General features: G+C 45.6%; 1 protein-coding gene across 2 annotated transcripts in view; it reads left to right on the forward strand.

The window, feature by feature from the left end:
* The window catches only part of ATE1 (arginyltransferase 1), an 84,037-nt gene that overhangs the window by 30,554 nt on the left and 40,348 nt on the right, over positions 1–13,135 (forward strand). For both annotated transcript variants that reach the window (XM_004680384.2, XM_004680385.2), the window contains exon 10: positions 3,275–3,374. In XM_004680384.2, coding sequence (XP_004680441.2) covers positions 3,275–3,374 — 100 coding nt within the window. The remainder of the gene's footprint in view (positions 1–3,274; positions 3,375–13,135) is intronic.

The following is a 13,135-nucleotide window of genomic DNA, read 5'->3' on the forward strand; positions in this document are numbered from 1 at the left end:
AGAAGGTCACTCCTTTTTATGGCCTTGGGAAAACACATGACATATCCACCTTTTAAAAAAAAATGTTTATTTATGCATATAGAACTGGGGTACAGGCCAGAGGTGAGGGGAGGTGAGAGGCTACACCAGAGACAGAGTAGGGAGCAGAACAGGCCGACTGATGAAGTCCACTGCTGAGGGGAGCAGCGTTGGGGTCAGAAGAGGTCTGCCGTGCCAGGTGGATCACCTCCGGGGAGGAGATTGAACTCGCACTGAAGCGGCTGCATCTTGCTTACAGTGCTGAGCTTTAACCAGCTGCGCCCACAGGGAGGGCCCATATCCACATTTTTAGGTGTCTTACTGTGTTCAAATGATGGGGTCCCATCCAAAGAAATGCTCATATTCCTATACGTGTGTTGGGGGGAGTGGAAGGAAGGGGAGTCGAGAATCCTGTCTGTATTATTGTTTGTCATTGTGTCACTTCCCTCATTTCCCATGGTGTGGGTGATGGTCGGCTGTTCACGTCATGATTCTTGTATTGTGTGCTTTTTAACTTAAATTGTAAAAGAGGGAGAACTGATATTTTCCCTTAATCACCATTTAACTTTAAAAATTTCTGTTGTTGACTTTTTGTGTCCATGTGTCAGTTGCCTGTAATACAAAGAAGTTGTCTGTCTTGGAATTTTTAACCCTGAAAGTTTTTGCCTTAGTTTTTAATGCCAAATTATAACAAATTCACTGTGATGTTTTAACTGACCTCTGTAATAATCTTTTATTCTTTTGCATTTAATTGGGTTTTGTATAGTTAAAAATATTTGTGAGTGTCAAATAGAGGAAGAATGTTGAAAAGGGAACTGATGGTATAAAGCTTCACGCTTTCTACTTTACAGTTTACTTCAGAAAAGATGCCATTTGTACCAGGACCAGTCAGTATTTTGAAGATATTCCCACTTTTTGTTTTGTTTCATTTTTTATCTCTTAAGTTGCAATGTATAGCTATGGATTTTTCTAGACTTCTCAGGTGAATATGAAGAATAATAGTTAATCCTTCATCATACATCTCAGCCTATGTATGAAATATTTCATGGCTCAATAAGCTGACAGAAATCCTATTCGGTTTCAGATAGTAAATAACCAGCAAATTCCCAGAAAAACTAGGAAGATTTCTATTCATGACTTGTCTATCTCTGGAAGTTTCTGGAGCCGGGGAGCTTTGAGGACATGGCGTGAGGGGTGTAGCCTTGTGAGAGCGTGGTATGGCCCTCCGGCGCTCTCAGGACAGGAGCTGGCAGACTTGCAGAGGAGGCCGGCAGCTGAGCCTGACTGCTGACGCGGATGGGGACCGAGCCAGTAACAGTATTGATTTTAATGTATTTCAGTGAAGCCTGTTCAGATATTCTCCCTCCCTTTTTTTCAGTTCTGAAGCAGTCATACAACCAATATAGTGTCATGTTTTCATCTAGTCAGTATAGGTTTTTGTGTAATCTAGTTTGTGGATTTGAAGCATGTTTGATTGGAGATCTTGAATTTTTTTTTTTTTTTTAGCAAATGAGTTTTAAAGGAGGGCTTATTTTCTTTCATAGACGTTTGCATACAATCCGTATGTCCTGGCACCATTTATAAGCGCAAGTAAAATAGCTTTCCAGCTCTGTCAGGACAGACAGAAAGTTGGAAAAGCAGCTTAATTTTAGTTACTCTGTTGCTTCTTGATATAAATAAAGTCATGCTGATTTGCCCTTTTTATATAAGGTAGTCAGAAAAACTCCCTACATGGGACATTCGAGGCCCAAGGAAGAAGACAAGGAGCCTGTCCCGTGGAAAGTTCACATAAAGGGGTGCGAGCCCCGGGCTCGGAGCTGACTGGAATAGAGAGAAAGAAGGGCTGGCGGGTAGGGAGGCCACACTGCGCGCACGCCATGGCTGTGGAGGTGAGGGGCGCTGGTGAGGAGGGGCGCTGGGGCGGGGCCTTTCCCCAAGCGTGAAGCCTACCCCTGCGTGGGGGGCAGTGGGGACTTCGCAGGTCTGGTCGGTGTTGCGGAGGCTACTGAAACCGCACTGTGGGGTCACAGAGGAGCACGAGTGGCGATGTGCAAGCCAGCCAGGAGACGACTGCTGAGTTCCAGGGAGGCCACGCCAGGGGCTTTGACTGAGAGGCCTGAGGTGCGCTAGTGAGAGGCCGGCAGGTCAGGCTGGATTTGGGGGCTGGAACCACTTAGACTCGTGGGTGAGAGGAGGACAGTCAGGGGTTTGAGGCCTAAACGACTGGGGGAGCAGCTGGCCGAGCAGGAGCCGTCGACGGGGCTGCTGAGTCTGGCGTGCCGGTGGGCGCTGCGGCCCCTGGCCGGCTCGCCTGCTCAGCCTGCCACTGAGCCTTGAGAGTGGGCGAGTCCCAGGGGAGGAGAGATCACTCCGTGTAGTCTGCTGGGGGTTAAATGCTTTTTAGAGACATATATCTAGGGTGGTAACCCTTCAGCCATTTACATTTGAACCTGAAAATGTGCTGGATATTTCCTTGAATATCAAGGATCTATTTTTCAAAAAGAAAGAAAGAAAACCTTTAAGAAACAAAACTAAACAGCTTTTCTCATACTTTAGAAATGTACTGAAGTTGCGCTTTAAACTCTCTAATGTAACCAGTCACTCAGTTGGGCAAATAAGATGAAATTCTGTGCCCACAATATCTGGTACAAATTCAAGCCATCTGAAGAATAAACTTTGCTGACAGTTTCTTTGTTCGTGTAATTCTCACCTGGGCCAACAAATAGAGAAAAAGTGGTGAGATTAGCATGATTTTCCCCTCTTTATTTATGGTGGAAAAAAGTATTAGTGTAGCATATAGACATAGGATATAAGAGTTATTCCTCATGTTCAGTTGAAAGTGTTTGATTCTAAATGGTCATCATAATAGTCTTCTTGTGAAATTTTTGACTTTTAAGTCTTCCAAAGTTGGCTGTACTATTTTTAACTTGCTAAACACAGTCTTTGAGAACTCCAGGGGATGATGAGTAACAACAGCAAAAATACCATATTAATTAGATCTCTTCAATTTTATGGTATTTGAATTTTCGACCAACTACCACGCCTTATAAAGTATGATATCTGAGCTTAGATGCAGTTTCTCAAAATAATTTAGGGGGTCTTTATGTATGTCTATACTAAATTTTTTTTTAAATTATTTTTCATTGGACACTTGGAACTTTTTTACAGCTTAGTGTTAAATTTTGTCATCAAATTATGTAGTTCTTTGAATATTGGAAATAGAATTAACTGACCAGCTTTGTTCTTCTTTTGGCAGAGAAATTGCTTTTACGAGGCAGCTTCATGAGGAATCCTCACAGCTCAGCTATTACTACCTGGGTTTCTACATTCATTCATGCCCCAAGATGAAATATAAGGTAAAGTTTCTTTTTACACGTGTCTGCTGTAGATTCATGTGATGAAAGTTAATGCTTTCATAGTTTTCATCATGTTAATTTAATTGGCCTATGTGTTTCCAGTGTAAATCATATGTTATTTTTAAATGTCTTAAACTTTTCATAAGATCTAGTTTGTTCACTGCGTACAACTGTGCCTGACATCCGAGCACTAAATATCTGGTTAATCTATTCCAATTGATTGAATATTTAGAAATCTCAGCTATTCTGGAATTTTCGTTAGGGCCCTACTTACTTGGGTGCACAGTACAGCCAGTAAGGAATCTGCCTTCTCTGCGTACCTCCTTATCCTCCATTCTTTCTCTTGCATTCAGTTTTAGTTTTGTTTTCTTTGGTTCCCCAGTGCAGTTGAGAAAAACTGGAACTCTACAAAAGCTGCAAGCTATCATTTTGACAATACAGTATTTGCAAATGTTTATAAGGTTTTCATTATAGAAAAATTAATCTTTATTTTGATTTTCTATCTAAGGATTTAGACCTTTGAAGTGGGAGTGAATTAAGGAAACCTCTTTGCTGTCTCAGAAACCAAACTTTCTGTGATGTGTAACGCTCATGCTTGTAATTCCTCAGATTATTTTGAGATTTAAGTATGTTTTAGAACCTTTTTTAAAAGGCTTTACCCTTTATGGCTCTCTCTAGTGAAAGGCTTAGTAGCCCACTGTAAAAACTGGGGTGTGCAGAGCGGTGTAAAGGGGAAGAACCCCTGTGTCCCTCCCACCAGAACAACAGCATCCAAGCTTGCTCTGCTTAGAGCACAGCTGTAAGCTTTGAATATGCACCAACATGTGAGCACGAATCTTCCACTTAAAACCTGGGTCTAGGGGGCATTTTCCTTTTATAAAACCACGTTATACAGTGGTCTGGTCAGTGACCTGGACCGGTGGGGTTTGCTTCACAGGTGTAGAGGAGGAACGGGCTCAAGCAGAAGGGGAGGAGAGGCCCGAGGTGTGGCTGGAGTGTGGGAAGCGTGTAGAGGAGGAGCATGCAGAGCGACGCCCAGGCGACAGCGCCCGTGGCCTGTTCATGCCGCAGGATGAACCAAAGCATGCGAAGGCCTGGAGAGCTGGCCTGAGGGATTTAGTCAGCTGGGAGTCCTGGGGGGCTTCAGAGCCAAGAGCATGGCATGTGTAAGAGAACATATTTAATATATTTAAGAATATATTTGTAGGCATACCTTTTTTTGAATTAGAAAATTTTAAAACATTGAAAAGTGTGATTAGACCCCTTTGGACCCAGTACCCAGATTTAGCAAGTATCCGTACATTTTATTTCATCTGTTCCTTCACCTCTCATTCCCACCACCACCGTCTTTGGAATGATTAGGAAGCAAATCCAGATTGTTATTTTATCTGTAAGTATTTTAGTGTATATTTCTAAAAATAAGAGCACATGTTACCGCCGCACTACCACTACCACGCCTCAAGAGTATTTGTATAAATGCACTATCTGGTCAGTGTCTTTGTTTCCCCAGCTGTAATATTTTTAGTTAGTTTGTTTCACCTGGTACCTAAACAAGGACCTTACACTGTGTTTGGTTGATATGTCTGTTCAGTTTTTTGACCCTAAGGCTAGAGAGGTAAGATCATAGAGACTAGCAAAGTACAAGTCTCACGGCGTTTCCATTTTCATGAGGACATAACAGTGTATGAGTAGAGAACAGTCCCGAGGTCTGCCCGACGGACCTGGTGTGATGCTCTCGGCTGGGTCCGGGAGGTGGCTGAGGAGCCATGTTGAGGTGAAGGTTCACCCGACGGAGGCGGCCGGTGAGCGATGCAGGTCCTTTCAGGAAAGTAGCAGCTGGGTGGGCTGCTGGGCTGTGCGTTGCTCCGCTGGGCTGGACTTTGGATGGCCTGGGGAGCTTTCTGAGCACACTTCCGGGCCCTGCTTTCAGAAGTTTTGATGAATTGATCTGGGGGGTCTTAACACCGGGATCCGGGTTTTAAGGCTTGTAAGAGTCCAACATGAAGTCAGCCTGGAGCTTATCTTTAACATCTGGGTACCTAGTGACGAATGGGAAGGCGACTTCTTCCGTAGTGCTGCCTGTCTCCTGTTTGGTAAATTCACTCTCAGGCGTATTGAAGGAGGTGGCATCCCCACTTCCTCACGTGAGGCCTGAACCTAGAGACTGCTCCACAAGTCTCAGGCTGGGGTTTCCGACCTGAGGGAAGTTCTTGTTTTCTTCCTTCCCTCTGCCCATCCTCCACACAGCAAACTCCTCAGCCATTCTTTCGCAGCCTGAAAGTCATTCTCACCAGTCATTTATATACTGAGGCTAGATCAATTCCTCTTGGGGGTGCTTCCTGGGGTACAGGGGGCTCATAGTGCAGACACCACTGTAGGGTTTTTAAAGACTCACCTGTTAGATCATGAGTGTGTGACATAGTTCATATATATGTGTATGTATCATGTGGTTTATATGTATGTGCATCATTATATATACTAACTTAAAGTTTTAAAAAGCTTTCAGAATATTTATTATTTGCATGTAAAGTTTAGTTTATATTCTGTGTCATGACATTTCAACATAAAAATTGAATGTGCAGAAATGGGGTTAGGTGTAATTTTAAAAATCTCTCCTCCATGTGGCCTGTCAGTTCTGCCATGAGGCTGTTCGCTGATCTGAAGGTGTTTTGACTGGATTCCTTACCCAGACTCACGTACAGGCCAAAGCAAACAGTGGCTGCAGGCGTCTGCTCTGGTATCACGACATGGCCAGACATCAGATAGTAGAATCATCAGAAAGGTTCTGAAATGTCAGAAAGGAAACAAAGGGGACTTCATTGGTCATCGATTGTGCTGAAGCTCAGTGGCTCAGCGCGACGGTAGTCAGCCAGACCCCCGAATCCTGCCGGATTTGCTCCAAGAAGTCCGTGGCATTCCTGACAGGAAAGCATCGACGAAACCTGAGGTTCACAGAGCTGTATCTGCAAATTCAGTATCTGCTACTGAAGTCCCCTAGATCCCAAGCTTGACAGAGTTTCCTGACCAGACAGATTAGCAAATGTTATTTCACTGCCTTCCCGCAGCCCAGGGGGACGCCTTGGGGTGCACGTGGTGGTGACTTTGCTACCACTGGCTGAAAGAAATACAGATGATCTCATCCCTACCCACAGCACTAAACAGAACACTGGAGTTTTTGAGTCAGCATCTATTTTTTCTTGATGTTAACTGTCCAATGAATTAGACATAGTCAGTAGAAAAATTACCAGAGTAATTTTAGTGAGGTCTTTTTTGATGCCTGCTAGGGGCACAGGGAGGTAAAAAATTCACATGGTCATCACAGACTCCTGTTTCTAGAATGGCCGTACATAGACTTTTACCACATGAGAGGCATTTCCTGAAGGTTGTGTGTTCTGTGTTTCCTCTCAAAGGTGAAAATTGAAGCTCAGTCTGGCTAATCTGTCCAATTTGCATTTACCTTAATTTAAGTAAACTGAAGTTTGGAGACTTGAAAGTCATGTAAATAGCACTGATTATATGACTGTGGTGAGGTCTCTGCAGCTTTTATTTTAGGAGAATCCTGAAACACTTGCACATTAGTTAAAGGAAATGTTCACGGGGGAGAAGACCTTTTTTTTTTTTTTTAAATGAATAATATAATAGTTTATTTTTACATCATTTTGTGCATTTTTCCATCTTAGTTGCAATCCTCTTGGGTTGCCCATCACCAAATCACCCATGTGCCATCACCACAGTCCAGTGCATTTCCCTCCCCCCACTGTTTTGGATCTCATTCCCCACTCCACCCCCATAAAATGTTTCTGGTATATGGTTGTTCATCATTATTATTATTTTCTCCCCTGGTCTGTTATACTCCTGCTATGAGTGAAATCATCTGTTATTTTTACTTTTCTTTCTGGTTTATTTCACTAAACATGATCTTTTCCAGCTCCATCCATGTTGCTGCAAAAGACATGTGTTTCTTTTTTTTGATTGCTGAGTAATATTCCATTGTATATATGTACCACATCTTTCTAATCCAGTCATCTACTTTTGGGCATTTGGGCTGCTTCCATGTTTTTCCAATTGTAAATAAAGCAGCAATAAACATGGGGGTGCAGGTGTCTTTTTGAATCAGCGTTTTTGTGTCCTCTGGGTAGATACCTAGGAATGGGATTGCTGGGTCGTAGGGAAGCTCCATGTTTAGCAGTTTGAGGAACCTCCAGACAGTTTTCCATAGTGGTTGTACTAGTTTGCATTCCCACCAGCAGTGCAGGAGAGTTCTTTTTCCTCCACATCCTCACCAACATTTGTTGTTGCTAGTTGTTTGAAGATGTGCCATTCTCACTGTGGTTTTAATTTGCATCTCCCTTATTACAAGCGATTTTGAACATTTTTTCATAGGCTTCTTGGCCACCTGCATTTCCTCTTTGGAGAAGTGTCTTTTTAGCTCTCCCGCCCATTTTTTGATGGGGTTGTTTATTTTTATTGAGTTTCATCAGTTCTTTATATCTTTGTGATCAATCCTTTATCGCTAGTTTTGTGTGCGAAAATTTTTTACCAATCAGTGGGATGTCTGTTTTTTGTAATGTCTCTGTTGCTGTACAGAAGCTCTTTAACTTGCTGTAGTCCCATCTGTTTATCCTTGCCTTCACTATCGTTGCACTGGGTGCTGCATCTTCAAAGATGTCGCTGAAGTGTATGTCGTGTAGTGTTTGGCCCATCTTTGCTTCCAGGTATTTTATGGTTTCCAGAGAAGATCATTTTTAATCATGTGCCTTTTACTCCCCTGCCTGTCACCTCTCCTTCCGCAATGAAATAGCACACGCGATTCCCAACCTTTGGAAATAGCAGCTGTCCTCGGAGCGTTGCAGAGCACTAACGTCTGCACTGTGAGAGTTTGCTTCCTGCTCTGCGCAGCCGGGCCCTGACCGCCAGCGTGGCGTGCTGTGCCCGGAACCTCGCTTCCTCTGTGCCCCGTGCTTGCTGTCAGCTCAGGTCCCTTCATCCCTGCGGCGCCTGCGGCGCCATTTCCTTTCCAAACCAAGTTCATGCCCAATTACCCCCTGAAGCTGTTCTGTCTCCCCACTTCAGCCCCAACCACTCCACTCTGGGCGCTGAAGTAGGGATGTCGCTCCACTCTAGGAACTTTTTAATTTCTCGGTGCTTTGTCTGTGCTCTCCATAAGCCCATGGTTTGTGGGTGTAGGCGGCCTGCGCGCTGCTGTCCTGTGGCCGCCGGGCACAGACCCGCGTGCTGCTGTTGCACCTTTGGCTGGGGCCTGCCGGCCCTGTGTCCCATTGAAAACACTCGCTTTCCTGTCGTTCGCACTAAACTCAAAGGTTTTGAGGAGTTTGAGCTCATTTGTTGTGTGTTTAGCAGCAGTCTCTGATCTGTAGCAGATCAAGATGGTGAGAGATATGGAAATAAGGAATCCCTTGATGGTTGGCTAGTGGAAGTGTGTAACTGCCAGGTAAAGTGGCAGCGTTTGGCATTTCCTGAGGGACATTAATTAAGGATGTTTGTAAAAAGCTAATGACAACGTTGATGTGTTTGAATGGTCAGATACACAGTGAAGATGCTCTTGCCTTTTCAAATTGAAAAAGCATTGCAGACTGAGAACATTTGTAATTCTGATAGTTCAGTGTAATATATGTGATTTATATCAGAGCTAAAGATTTATTTTTAAATAGGTTCATGTAGAGATGTGTCTAATTGACGTTTACTGAAAGTTAGACCTTAGAAGTACAGTTACAGTATAAATTTTTCCTAGGGAGTATGATTATAAACTTTGAATAATTAATGTAAGTTTACAGTACCAAACGATACGACCGTCATCAGTTTCTTTCACGATTTAGCCTATTTGCCGTAGAAGGGCATGAAGAGGTTTCTAGGTCTGTGTTGCTATTCCTACTTGCCCGAAAACTCTCACTTGGGGTAATTTTACCCTTCCCCCCATCCTGTATCTTTTGATTGTTATAATGGGGGTGGGGGCTGCGTGTGCTCCTGGCATTTCGAGGGGGGAGGCCAGAGAGCCGCCAGATGCTGCGCAACGCACGGGACAGCCCCCGGCGGCAACAAATTCTCTGGCCCAAAATGTCAGTGATGCCCAAATTGGGAAACCCTCTCTAAAGGGTCATACACTAGCCCTTGCAGTTAGCAAGCTTTCCGGTTGCTGAGTTACATTGGGTAATTTGACAACTGTTGTCAAAAAAAGAACTGCTAGGGAGGTTAATTGTGGGTGCACCATAACAGTCTTGCATAAGGTCCCTGTGTACACCGAGGGAGTTTCTCGTGTGTAGTCCGTGCCTCCGTGCAGCCGTAACTCACTGATGGCCCCGGCGTGTCTTCAGTTTTCTGGGGGGCTCACTTGTGGCCCTCCTGTCAGCTGAAAGTTGATTTAACATTGCTGTACAGTGAGATGTGTCTGGTGAATGATGAGAGCAGCAGCAACCACACGGAAGGTTAACAGCATTCAACACGCGGTGCTTCCTCTGCTGCTGGTGGAGGGGTGGGGTCTAAATCAGTCTGGGCTTCTGGTCACTGTAGAAAGAAACAATGACAGCTTCATAGTGACCATGCTGATTGAACTCCTCTTCCGCCAACTCTTCCTCAGCACCCACAGCACCCACGTCCCCTGCCCAGTTTGAGAGGGGGCTCCGTGGGACGGGTGTCTGGCGCTGCCCATGTGAGCTGCAGCACGTGTGGTGCGCAGCTGCTGTCGCCTAGCCTGTATGCCACTTGCTGCTGTGTTGGGGAACCCCTCCCTCCCCTCCCCCCGCCAGCCCTCGTCATCAACGCCCAGGGCTTCCTCAGCAGCTCCGATCGACAAATACGGAGCAACTTTAAACGTTCCTGCCCGACGCTTTCAGAGGCCTCTTGTCTTCCGTGTGTGGCAGCAGCGGTGACCTGCCTCTGAGTGGCACCTTCAGCGGTCAGCTGAGGGCGGCAGTGCTGGGAGGCTGAGTGTGGCCGCTGCCCGAGGGAGGCCTTCCTCCTGCCCATTCCTGTCCGGCCTCAGCCACAGAATTGGTCAAGAACTTTGTACAGTGTGAGAATTGTTTTGCTAGAAAACTTCTTGCCCGGTTGCTTGAATCCGAATTCTTGTGCTCGGTCTTCAGCGCCACCAGGTCCTCCTGGTCCGACTTGGGTGTGACGTGTCGTGTGGGCGCTGCTTTTTTCCCTTCCACAAGTGCCCCTCTGTGCTCCCTCGTAACATACAGTTATATTTGACCCCCATGGCATGTGTGTCCATCCCACCTTACCATCCCCTTCTTTGGGTATTCCTTCAGCCCTCATGTAGTCTCACGTGCAGTTTGACCTGTGATCCATGTGGGGGCTATCCCCTCCCCATTTTCCCTGTTATGTTTCTCTGTTTAGTGAAGTTCATTGTACTCAGGTGTTCACAGGGCCTGTATCTCTCTTCTGTGGGAAATTGCTATTTCTGTGGATGTTGTCAGGAATGTGATGGCCATTTGGCCCAGCAGGGTGGGGTTCCCGCATCAGCGCGTGTAGCCTCGGGTGGATTAGAGCTGCGTAAGGCTCCACGTTGCAACTTAGCCCACTGAGGAGTTGGTGGCCAAACCAGTCAAATCCCCCCCCCCCTTTTTTTAAAGACTATATATGCATACGGAACTGGGATCCAGGCTACAGGTGCAGGGGTGGTGAGAGGATTCACTAGCGACAGAGTGGGGAGCAGAACAGGCCCACTGACAGAGCATACAGCTGAGGGGGGCAGCATTGAGGAGAGGTCTGCCGTGGCCTATGGGTCTCTGTGGCTGGGGATTGGACTCATGATGCAGCTGCAAATGGCTTCGTAGTTCTGTGCTTTAAACCGCCGTGCTACCGGGGAGGCCCTCACATCCCTTCTTGTAAGAAGTTTGGATTGAGGCTATAGGAAGGATTGTTAGTGGGCATTGTTCACACAAGGACTCCACTTCCCTCAAAACCAGTCACAAAAGCTCAGAGGTGCTTTTGCATTAGTGCTTCACAAACACAGGTCCATGAGCTTTGAATGGCATGCGTGTTTTTATGAATATGTACCTTGATCTCAAGGACAGAGTCTGACTTTCATGGGGTCTGTGAATCAGATGACAATACCAAGATGAGAAAGCTGTGACAGGGCAAAGGGGAGCAGATGAAAATACCCATCAGATCCCCCTGCCGCAGGGGTCACAGGTGACCTCACATTGGACCTGCTTGCCGATTCTTGAATAAGGTCCTGTTCTTGAGGCCTTTGTCTGGCTTTTGTCCTCTCCCTTGAGGTTCTCTGAAGCCTGGGAGTCTCTGGCGTGTAACCCTGCAAGGCAAAATTGCTGCCCTGGTTTTCCTCCATGCCTCACTGAAAGGTTCTCTTCTTCTTCTGTTATACCAAACATTCACTGGCTCACCTCAGTGGATTTCTTTGTGTCCTCAGTGCAAAGAGCCAAACTAACACACTATGTGCGGTGAGGAGGGCATCATAGACCTGGCTTGTGCCACGGTGGCTTCTGGTACCTGTCCCTGAATGGCTGGTGACAGTGGTCAGTACCTGTGGAGGCCATTCCTGTTGAAGAACCATGTACCCACCCAAGCTGGAGACGGAGAATGAGGAGGGGAATAGCAGCTACCATAGTCTGTGTCAGTAGGGCTGGGTAAAGCCCCAGATTATGAGTAGTCGGTAATCAGTGAGATACTTCATTTTCGGTTTGCAAGCTGTTGTCCTTCAGTTGCGATGGAGGTTCCAAGGAGGGGCTTCTGGGCTGTTTTTGTGTCTGGTCTTATGTCCTGCTCGGTGAGAGAAAGCTGCCTAAAACATTGACAAAATTAATGTGAACAGTTTGGTAGAGGTTATTATCTGGAGGTTGAAAATACCAAGACAGATTATGAAAGTTGAGACTATTTTTCCCTGAAAATTTTGTAAAGCTAAATAATACCAACAGAATCTTTATGGCCATGAAAGAGACACATTCTTACGGGCCTCACACCTTAACGACAGAACAGGCCCTCTCAGTCTGGCCTATGTCTGTGAAGACCAAGGTCAAGGTGGTAATAACAGTTTACAGTTTTCCTAGGATACGTAATATTTGCTTTTGTGACTTGGAACTAAGTCTAACTTAATTTGAACAGCAATTTTCCCAGGGCTTGCTGCTTCTTACTGCATATTTGGCTAGGCAGAGTTTTAGATTTAATTTCAAACCAAATTATGGCAAAGAATTGAAGAGACGGAGAAAATATGTGAAAAAAATGTGTATCTTTCAATAATTCCCCAGTAAAGTTATTATCATTAACAATTGCTTTGGGGACAAAAATATTTGTTTCAACTCATTTGATAAACTGAAACACTGTCACTGACTTAAATGAAGTAGCTCCATTTCCGTGAACTTCCGGTGGACAGACTGTTGAGGTGCCAGGGTCACAGATACTCAGGCCCAGGACAAGCAGGGCCTTCTGGCTTCTTTGTTACCGTTTATTGTTTTCCTTTTGTTTTTTCAAGTTTTCTTCCTATCAACTTTGGGGGAACTGTGGGAGAACCACAAGTAGCTAGACCCCCACCCCCGGCTGTGTATCTGCCCCTGGGGTGGTGGAGTCTCCTTGCCGCTGCTGCCCCTAGGTGGCCGCCACTGCCCCTTGGTGGCCGGCATGGAATCAGGCTCCTGGGAGCACCGTTCCGCAGCCCCATCCAGCGAGTCCTGACTCACACGGCGGCGTCATGCGAACGATAACATGTTCTGCGTATTTTTGGACACAGAATCCTAGAAAGAAGAATCTAGATGCTAAGTAGTTTTTGTTTTTTGCACCTT

Source organism: Condylura cristata, unplaced genomic scaffold, assembly GCF_000260355.1.
Source record: "Condylura cristata isolate star-nosed mole 26May11 unplaced genomic scaffold, ConCri1.0 scaffold00011, whole genome shotgun sequence".
Taxonomy (NCBI): Eukaryota; Metazoa; Chordata; class Mammalia; order Eulipotyphla; family Talpidae; genus Condylura; species Condylura cristata.